The sequence below is a fragment of the Neoarius graeffei genome, chromosome 16 (genome assembly GCF_027579695.1).
Source record: "Neoarius graeffei isolate fNeoGra1 chromosome 16, fNeoGra1.pri, whole genome shotgun sequence".
NCBI classification, from domain to species: Eukaryota; Metazoa; Chordata; class Actinopteri; order Siluriformes; family Ariidae; genus Neoarius; species Neoarius graeffei.
This window is the reverse complement of record NC_083584.1, coordinates 56972913-56983354: the sequence shown is the minus strand read 5'-3', so window position 1 is coordinate 56983354 and position 10442 is coordinate 56972913. Positions and strand designations below refer to the sequence as shown.

Below are 10442 nucleotides of genomic sequence, written 5' to 3'. Positions count from 1 at the left end.
AATCATCATTCATGTTATAATTAGCACCGTCTTTGGATATACTTTGTGTGCATATCATTGTTGTGTGCTGGCTGTTATTTTCGCATGCATCATTGCACACTCAGCAGTGCGGCATGGAGTCTCTGAAGGGTTTGGCTTCTGTGAGGCAAATGCAGCCCAACTCCAGCAATTCCTGTGCTGAAAAACTGTGCTGCATGTCAACTCTGTGTACAGCCGTCTTTTAACTACGTGTAAAGCTCACCAGGAAAATTTCCACTGAACAAGGTTCCTACTGACCCGAAAGCACACAGTGCATCTAGATCGAGTTGTACTTGATTATTTCACGAGTGTACACTCGCAGTGACATTGAGACTGAAATATAGCATCCATAATTCTTTGGACATGATGTGCATTTGTCCCTTGTGTGCTTTACGTCAATTCGAGCGACACCTTGATTCCCTGGGCTGCTCAGTGCATTTACATTCAGCATGTCCTCTCCTGATCACCTTGCATTACAGCAGCCAGATGGTCTCTCCAGAGGATCAGGAGAGTGGGAACAGAGAATATGACACGTTCATCTGCCTTCAATCATAGCTTAGCTTGGGGTTTGGGGCTTGGGACAGCTGTTCAGGATATCATGCTTCAGTGTCAACTACAGTGTATTGCCATTCGCATGCTACATAGTGTCATATTATAGCCTGATCTATATCCTGTGCGTAGACATTAATAGACATTAAGGAAGAGACAGACAAGACCACGGAACTCATTTGCTATCTATAGCAATGCTTAGGAGATGTGATATTCTCATCCTTGGAGCTTGAGCCTGCAGGAAAACATTTGGAAGGGAAATAATTGTGTTTGCCTTCTTCTCAGGCTGATTGGACGGTATCATGGGTTACATAGGGAAGCACTAGTGTGAATTGTGACTCAAGGAAAATAGAACAGCGAGAATTCAGATTATAGTTTGCATGTCAGCGTGTGCAGAAGTCAGAGTGTGGATTTGTAAATGAGACAGAAACAGTGGAAGGAAGCAACAAAACCTTTTTATTATTCCAGATGAAACCAGCTCCAGGAGTCACCAACAATATGCCAACATTAAAGCCGGCAGTGTTGATGATCCTCTTGAGAAGCGATCAAGCTAAAAGACCCCCTACCTCCTCTACCCCCCAGGCTTCTGCAGCAGCACTTGCTGTTCTGTTTTTTTTTTTTCAGATACCGTACGGGCATGTGCTTCATCGCTGCCTTCACAGTTCCTCCACCGTGCATACATGCAGCTTCCCTGAATGAGAAGACTGATAGCCTCATCCTCTCTTTCTCACACTGAGCATGTCACTGCACCATGTGGCTGCTGTTTCCGTATGAATAAAAGCAGACTCTACTCTCTCCACATGCTGAGTGTTTAATCTGATCAGCGGTCTGTTGGTGGTGAGTGTGAGCCGGTGCTTTGCAGGAGAAAGCTGTCTTTTTTTCCCATCTCGCTTTCCCTGCGCTCTTGAATCCGTCCTGCTATTTAGACAGAGGCTGCAAAACGCAGTCTCTCTCTCTCTCTCTCTCTCTCTCTCTCTGACCGAATCCTACTGCAAAGGAGAGAGAAGAGGTAGGCATTCACTGCAGGACTTTTCCAGCTGAAAGGTCCCCACTCACCCCCACCCCTGTTTTTTTCTTCTCAGTACTGTGCTGTCAGTCCCACGTCACCCCTCACTCTTCCGCTCGTCCCCATCCCACCCAAGAATTCCTTACTTCCAAGTCTCTCTCTCTTTCTCTCTCTCTCTCACACACACACACACACACACACACACTGGAGGACGAAGCCAAAGGAAAGCAAGACAGACAGACAGACAGACAGACATACAAGAAAACAGGCAGATGGACAAACGTGCACATGGAAAAGTGGACATGGACGTGGTGAGGACGAAAGGATCGTCCCTGCACAGAAGCACAAGATCTGGTGATGGGGTCCATACTAGCATAGTCATCACCCTGCTGATTGGTAAGCCTGCTGATTTGTTTTATATCGCCATGCATGTCCTCTTCTCTCTGTGTGTCCCTCTGCGTCTCTCTTTCCTCCCTCTGGCAGTTATGTCCTCTACCTTACCCTTCTCTTCTGTGCTCGAGCTGTTGCCAGAACGCGACAATTTCTGCACTGCTTGCAAAAACTAGACACTCACTTGGTTCCGGGAGGGCATGTGTTTACTTGTTGCTGTGTTTGATTTGGTTATAGAGTTCAGTTCCTCTTCCATATGTGGAGAGGCTGTGGACATTAGCAAAGACTGATTTCTGTCAGTTCGAGAGAGAGAGAAAGAGAGAGAGAGAGAGAGTGTAATGAAGTGCAAGTCACTCGAGCCAGTAACTGCCTGGACTGTATGTGATATAAATCATCTAATATAATTACATGAGTGTAATATAGGCATTTTAAAAATCAGAAGTCTTATTTATAGACATTTTTATCTTGTGGTTTCACATTTTCCACAGTAATGGTATGAACTCCTCAAGTACAAGCAATGGATTAAAATTCAGTGACAATGTTGAAGTTAATTGTTCACTGACTCAGTGGTGGATCCAGAACATTTTGACTGGGGTGGTCAAAGAGTTAAACAGAGGTAGTGTGGGGTGGCCAAGGAGTTAAACAGAGGTAGTGCAGGGTGGCCAAGGAGTTAAACAGAGTTAGTGCGGGGTGGACAAGGAGTTAAACAGAGGTAGTGCAGGGTGGACAAGGAGTTAAACAGAGATAGTGTGGGGTGGACAAGGAGTTAAACAGAGATAGTGTGGGGTGGCCAAGGAGTTAAACAGAGGTAGTGTGGGGTGGCCAAGGAGTTAAACAGAGGTAGTGTGGGGTGGCCAAGGAGTTAAACAGAGGTAGTGTGGGGTGGACAAGGAGTTAAACAGAGATAGCGGGGGGTGGCCAAGGGGTTAAACAGAGGTACTGAGGGATAGCCAAGGAGTTAAACAGAGGTAGTGCGGGGTGGCCAAGGAGTTAAACAGAGGTAGTGTGGTATGGACAAGGAGTTAAACAGAGGTAGTGCAGGGTGGCCAATGAGTTAAACAGAGGTAGTGGGGGGTGGCCAAGGGGTTAAACAGAGGTAGTGGGGGGTGGCCAAGGAGTTAAACAGAGGTAGTGTGGGGTGGCCAAGGAGTTAAACAGAGGTAGTGTGGGGTGGCCAAGGAGTTAAACAGAGGTAGTGTGGGGTGGCCAAGGAGTTAAACAGAGATAGCGGGGGGTGGCCAAGGGGTTAAACAGAGGTACTGAGGGATAGCCAAGGAGTTAAACAGAGGTAGTGCGGGGTGGCCAAGGAGTTAAACAGAGGTAGTGTGGTATGGACAAGGAGTTAAACAGAGGTAGTGCAGGGTGGCCAATGAGTTAAACAGAGGTAGTGCGGTGGCCAAGGAGTTAAACAGAGGTAGTGGGGGGTGGCCAAGGAGTTAAACAGAGGTAGTGTGGGGTGGCCAATGAGTTAAACAGAGGTACTGAAGGATAGCCAAGGAGTTAAACAGAGGTAATGCGGGGTGGCCAAGGAGTTAAACAGAGGTAGTGTGGTATGGACAAGGAGTTAAACAGAGGTAGTGCAGGGTGGCCAAGGAGTTAAACAGAGGTAGTGCAGGGTGGCCAAGGAGTTAAACAGAGGTAGTGGGGGGTGGCCAAGGAGTTAAACAGAGGTACTGAGGGATAACCACAGAGTTAAACAGATGTAGTGCGGGATGACCAAGGAGTTAAACAGAGGTAGTGCGGGGTGGCCAAGGAGTTAAACAGAGTAGTGTGGGGTGGCCAAGAAGTTAAACAGAGGTACTGAGGGATAGCCAAGGAGTTAAACAGAGGTAGTGCAGGGTGGCCAGTGAGTTTGTAACGAACTCGCTACGAGTTATCAACAAACTTAGTGCATGAAAATGCGCTTACAACATATTTTCAATGTGAATATTTTATTGTATGATGGTGTAGAGTGAGAGAGAGTGAGAGAATAGCCTTTAGGGCAGAGTCTTTAGTCCAACCACTGCGTAAGCAGTATAACAAAAACTGCGCACTGCCCGTGCGCTTTCCAAAAACAAAACAATCCTGCCAGCAAAAATAGGAAAAAAAGGAGCAATCTCACCTCTTCAGATGTGGGTTTAAGTCAGATTGCACATCCCTCAAGAAGGGCGAAGAAGAACAAAAGTAATCCATAAGCGTGTAGCAGTCAATCTATTTCGGGTCTTTGAAGAATTCTGAAGGATGTCAGAATGTTCGCGCACCGGCTTCCATCTACCTCCATTCATTCCTCTTTCCGCTCCCCATTCAAAAAAACAAGCACGTGATTTAAAGAGTCTATGTCCATAGGACAGGGAGCGAGAAGGTGTGTGCATGTGACAGTGACAGGGTGAGTGACAGGGAAGAACCCTATAGACTCCTAGGCTCATGCTCGCCCTGAATTTCTCGTAAAGTGAAGGCTTTCTATGTATTAATTTACATAGATGTTTTAATACGAAATATAAATAAGTGCCTTAGACATAGATACTATTTTACGCTACTGATTAATAAAACTTTATGTGGCTGATGCTACAAGTTAAACAAAAGTAGTGCGGGGTGGCCAAGGAGTTAAACATAAGTAGTGCGGGGTGGCCAAGGAGTTAAACAGAGGTAGTACAGGGTGGCCAAGGAATTAAACAGAGGTAGTGCAGGGTGGCCAATGAGTTAAACATAAGTAGAGCGGGGTGGCCAAGGAGTTAAACAGAGGTATTGCAGGGTGGCCAAGGAGTTAAACAGAGGTAGTGCAGGGTGGCTAAGGAGTTCAACAGAGGTAGTGGAGGGTGGCCAAGGAGTTAAAGAGAGGTAGTGGGGTGTGGCTAAGGAGTTAAACAGAGGTAGTGCAGGGTGGCCAAGGAGTTAAACATAAGTAGTGCAGGGTGGCCAAGGAGTTAAACAGAGGTAGTGCAGGGTGGTCAATGAGTTAAACATAAGTAGTGTGGGGTGGCCAGTGAGTTAAACAGAGGTAGTGTGGGGTGGCCAAGGAGTTAAACAGAGGTAGTGTGGGGTGGCCAAGGAGTTAAGCAGAGGTAGTGCAGGGTGGCCAATGAGGTAAACAGAGGTAGTGCAGGATGGCCAATGAGTTAAACATAAGTAGTGCAGGGTGGCCAAGGAGTTAAACAGAGGTAGTGCAGGGTGGCCAATGAGTTAAACAGAGGTAGTGCAGGGTGGCCAAGGAGTTAAACAGAGGTACTGAGGGATAGCCAAGGAGTTAAACAGAGGTAGTGCAGGGTGGCCAGTGAGTTAAACAGAGGTAGTGCGGGGTGGCCAATGAGTTAAACATAAGTAGTGCGGGGTGGCCAAGGAGTTAAACAGAGGTAGTGGGGGTGGGCAATGATTTAAACAGAGGTAGTGCAGGGTGGCCAATGAGTTAAACAGAGGTAGTGCAGGGTGGCCAAGGAGTTAAACAGAGGTACTGAGGGATAGCCAAGGAGTTAAACAGAGGTAGTGCAGGGTGGCCAGTGAGTTAAACATAAGTAGTATGGGGTGGCCAAGGAGTTAAACAGAGGTAGTGCAGGGTGGCCAAGGAGTTAAAGAGAGGTAGTGCAGGGTGGCTAAGGAGTTAAACAGAGGTAGTGGGGAGTGGACAAGGAGTTAAACATAAGTAGTGCAGGGTGGCCAAGGAGTTAAACATAAGTAGTGCGGGGTGGCCAAGGATTTAAACAGAGGTCATGCGGGGTGGCCAATGAGTTAAACATAAGTAGTGTGGGGTGGCCAAGGAGTTAAACAAAGGTGGTGCGGGGTGGCCAGTGAGTTAAACAGAGGTAGTGCAGGGTGGCCAATGAGTTCAACAGAGGTAGTGTGGAGTGGCCAAGGAGTTAAACATAAGTAGTGCGGGGTGGCCAATGAGTTAAACATAAGTAGTGTGGGGTGGCCAGTGAGTTAAACAGAGGTAGTGGGGGGTGGCCAAGGAGTTAAACAGAGGTAGTGTGGGGTGGCCAATGAGTTATATGGAGGTAGTGAGGGTTGGCCAATGAGTTAAACATAAGTAGTGTGGGGTGGCCAAGGAGTTAAACAAAGGTGGTGCGGGGTGGCCAGTGAGTTAAACAGAGGTAGTGCAGGGTGGCCAATGAGTTCAACAGAGGTAGTGTGGAGTGGCCAAGGAGTTAAACATAAGTAGTGCGGGGTGGCCAATGAGTTAAACATAAGTAGTGTGGGGTGGCCAGTGAGTTAAACAGAGGTAGTGGGGGGTGGCCAAGGAGTTAAACAGAGGTAGTGTGGGGTGGCCAATGAGTTATATGGAGGTAGTGAGGGGTGGCCAATGAGTTAAACATAAGTAGTGTGGGGTGGCCAAGGAGTTAAACAAAGGTGGTGCGGGGTGGCCAGTGAGTTAAACAGAGGTAGTGCAGGGTGGCCAATGAGTTCAACAGAGGTAGTGTGGAGTGGCCAAGGAGTTAAACATAAGTAGTGCGGGGTGGCCAATGAGTTAAACATAAGTAGTGTGGGGTGGCCAGTGAGTTAAACAGAGGTAGTGGGGGGTGGCCAAGGAGTTAAACAGAGGTAGTGTGGGGTGGCCAATGAGTTATATGGAGGTAGTGCGGGGTGGCCAATGAGTTAAACATAAGTAGTGCAGGGTGGCCAATGAGTTAAACAGAGGTAGTGAGGGGTGGCCAATGAGTTAAACATAAGTAGTGTGGGGTGGCCAAGGAGTTAAACAAAGGTGGTGCGGGGTGGCCAGTGAGTTAAACAGAGGTAGTGTGGGGTGGCCAATGAGTTCAACAGAGGTAGTGTGGAGTGGCCAAGGAGTTAAACATAAGTAGTGCGGGGTGGCCAATGAGTTAAACATAAGTAGTGTGGGGTGGCCAGTGAGTTAAACAGAGGTAGTGTGGAGTGGCCAAGGAGTTCAACAGAGGTAGTGCGGGGTGGCCAATGAATTAAACATAAGTAGTGTGGGGTGGCCAGTGAGTTAAACAGAGGTAGTGTGGGGTGGCCAAGGAGTTAAACAGAGGTAGTGTGAGGTGGCCAAGGAGTTAAACAGAGGTAGTGCAGGGTGGCCAATGAGTTAAACAGAGGTAGTGTGGGGTGGCCAAGGAGTTAAACAGAGGTAGTGTGGGGTGGCCAAGGAGTTAAACAGAGGTAGTGTGAGGTGGCCAAGGAGTTAAACAGAGGTAGTGCAGGGTGGCCAATGAGTTAAACAGAGGTAGTGTGGGGTGGCCAATGAGTTAAACAGAGGTTGTGTGGGGTGACCAATGAGTTAAACATAAGTAGTGTGGGGTGGCCAAGGAGTTAAACAGAGGTAGTGCAGGGTGGCCAAGGAGTTAAACAGAGGTCGTGTGGGGTGGCCAAGGAGTTAAAGAGAGGTAGTGTGGGGTGGCCAATGAGTTAAACATAAGTAGTGCGGGGTGGCCAAGGAGTTAAACAGAGGTAGTGCAGGGTGGCCAATGAGTTAAACAGAGGTCGTGCAGGGCGGCCAAGGAGTTAAGCAGAGGTACTGAGGGATAACCAAGGAGTTAAACAGAGGTAGTGCGGGATGACCAAGGAGTTAAACAGAGGTAGTATGGAGTAGCCAAGGAGTTAAACAGAGGTAGTGTTGGGTGGCCAAGGAGTTAAACAGAGGTCATGCGGGGTGGCCAATGAGTTAAACATAAGTAGTGCGGGGTGGCCAAGGAGTTAAATAGAGGTAGTGCAGGGTGGCTAAGGAGTTAAACAGAGGTCATGCGGGGTGGCCAATGAGTTAAACATAAGTAGTGCGGGGTGGCCAAGGAGTTAAACAGAGGTAGTGCAGGGTGGCCCATGAGTTAAACAGGGGTACTGAGGGATAACCAAGGAGTTAAACAGAGGTAGTGCGGGATGACCAAGGAGTTAAACAGAGGTAGTATGGAGTAGCCAAGGAGTTAAACAGAGGTAGTGTTGGGTGGCCAAGGAGTTAAACAGAGGTCATGCGGGGTGGCCAATGAGTTAAACATAAGTAGTGCGGGGTGGCCAAGGAGTTAAATAGAGGTAGTGTTGGGTGGCCAAGGAGTTAAACAGAGGTCATGCGGGGTGGCCAATGAGTTAAACATAAGTAGTGCGGGGTGGCCAAGGAGTTAAACAGAGGTCATGCAGGGTGGCCAGTGAGTTAAACAGAAGTAGTGCATGGTGGCCAAGGAGTTAAGCAGAGGTACTGCGGGGTGGCCACGGAGTTAAACAGAGGTAGTGCAGGGTGGCCCATGAGTTAAACAGGGGTAGTGAGGGGTGGCCAAGGAGTTAAACAGAGGTAGTGCAGGGTGACTAAGGAGTTAAAGAGAGGTAGTGTGGGGTGGCTAAGGAGTTAAAGAGAGGTAGTGCAGGGTGGCCAAGGATTTAAACAGAGGTCATGCGGGGTGGCCAATGAGTTAAACATAAGTAGTGTGGGGTGGCCAAGGAGTTAAACAGAGGTAGTGCAGGGTGGCCAATGAGTTAAACAGAGGTAGTGCAGGGTGGCCAAGGAGTTAAACAGAGGTCGTGTGGGGTGGCCAAGGAGTTAAAGAGAGGTAGTGTGGGGTGGCCAATGAGTTAAACATAAGTAGTGCGGGGTGGCCAAGGAGTTAAACAGAGGTAGTGCAGGGTGGCCAATGAGTTAAACAGAGGTCGTGCAGGGCGGCCAAGGAGTTAAGCAGAGGTACTGAGGGATAACCAAGGAGTTAAACAGAGGTAGTGCGGGATGACCAAGGAGTTAAACAGAGGTAGTATGGAGTAGCCAAGGAGTTAAACAGAGGTAATGTTGGGTGGCCAAGGAGTTAAACAGAGGTCATGCGGGGTGGCCAATGAGTTAAACATAAGTAGTGCGGGGTGGCCAAGGAGTTAAATAGAGGTAGTGCAGGGTGGCTAAGGAGTTAAGCAGAGGTACTGAGGGATAACCAAGGAGTTAAACAGAGGTAGTGCGGGATGACCAAGGAGTTAAACAGAGGTAGTATGGAGTAGCCAAGGAGTTAAACAGAGGTAGTGTTGGGTGGCCAAGGAGTTAAACAAAGGTCATGCGGGGTGGCCAATGAGTTAAACATAAGTAGTGCGGGGTGGCCAAGGAGTTAAACAGAGGTATTGCAGGGTGGCCAGTGAGTTAAACAGAAGTAGTGCATGGTGGCCAAGGAGTTAAGCAGAGGTACTGCGGGGTGGCCACGGAGTTAAACAGAGGTAGTGCAGGGTGGCCCATGAGTTAAACAGGGGTAGTGAGGGGTGGCCAAGGAGTTAAACAGAGGTAGTGCAGGGTGACTAAGGAGTTAAAGAGAGGTAGTGTGGGGTGGCTAAGGAGTTAAAGAGAGGTAGTGCAGGGTGGCCAAGGATTTAAACAGAGGTCATGCGGGGTGGCCAATGAGTTAAACATAAGTAGTGTGGGGTGGCCAAGGAGTTAAACAAAGGTGGTGCGGGGTGGCCAGTGAGTTAAACAGAGGTAGTGCAGGGTGGCCAATGAGTTCAACAGAGGTAGTGTGGAGTGGCCAAGGAGTTAAACATAAGTAGTGCGGGGTGGCCAATGAGTTAAACATAAGTAGTGTGGGGTGGCCAGTGAGTTAAACAGAGGTAGTGGGGGGTGGCCAAGGAGTTAAACAGAGGTAGTGTGGGGTGGCCAATGAGTTATATGGAGGTAGTGAGGGTTGGCCAATGAGTTAAACATAAGTAGTGTGGGGTGGCCAAGGAGTTAAACAAAGGTGGTGCGGGGTGGCCAGTGAGTTAAACAGAGGTAGTGCAGGGTGGCCAATGAGTTCAACAGAGGTAGTGTGGGGTGGCCAAGGAGTTAAACATAAGTAGTGCGGGGTGGCCAGTGAGTTAAACAGAGGTAGTGGGGGGTGGCCAAGGAGTTAAACAGAGGTAGTGTGGGGTGGCCAATGAGTTATATGGAGGTAGTGAGGGGTGGCCAATGAGTTAAACATAAGTAGTGTGGGGTGGCCAAGGAGTTAAACAAAGGTGGTGCGGGGTGGCCAGTGAGTTAAACAGAGGTAGTGTGGGGTGGCCAATGAGTTCAACAGAGGTAGTGTGGAGTGGCCAAGGAGTTAAACATAAGTAGTGCGGGGTGGCCAATGAGTTAAACATAAGTAGTGTGGGGTGGCCAGTGAGTTAAACAGAGGTAGTGTGGAGTGGCCAAGGAGTTCAACAGAGGTAGTGCGTGGTGGCCAATGAATTAAACATAAGTAGTGTGGGGTGGCCAGTGAGTTAAACAGAGGTAGTGTGGGGTGGCCAAGGAGTTAAACAGAGGTAGTGTGAGGTGGCCAAGGAGTTAAACAGAGGTAGTGCAGGGTGGCCAATGAGTTAAACAGAGGTAGTGTGGGGTGGCCAAGGAGTTAAACAGAGGTAGTGTGAGGTGGCCAAGGAGTTAAACAGAGGTAGTGCAGGGTGGCCAATGAGTTAAACAGAGGTAGTGTGGGGTGGCCAATGAGTTAAACATAAGTAGTGCAGGGTGGCCAAGGAGTTAAACAGAGGTAGTGCAGGGTGGCCAATGAGTTAAACAGAGGTACTGAGGGATAGCCAAGGAGTTAAACAGAGGTTGTGCGGGGTGGCCAATGAGTTAAACAGA

General features: G+C 48.6%; 1 protein-coding gene across 1 annotated transcript in view; it reads left to right on the top strand.

Moving 5' to 3' along the window:
* The first annotated feature begins 1762 nt into the window (after nt 1–1762).
* scn4ba (sodium channel, voltage-gated, type IV, beta a) overlaps nt 1763–10442 on the top strand; it is a 78184-nt gene continuing 69504 nt past the window's right edge. The window contains exon 1 of the mRNA XM_060943231.1: nt 1763–1969. Coding sequence (XP_060799214.1) covers nt 1846–1969 — 124 coding nt within the window. The 5' untranslated portion in view covers nt 1763–1845. The remainder of the gene's footprint in view (nt 1970–10442) is intronic.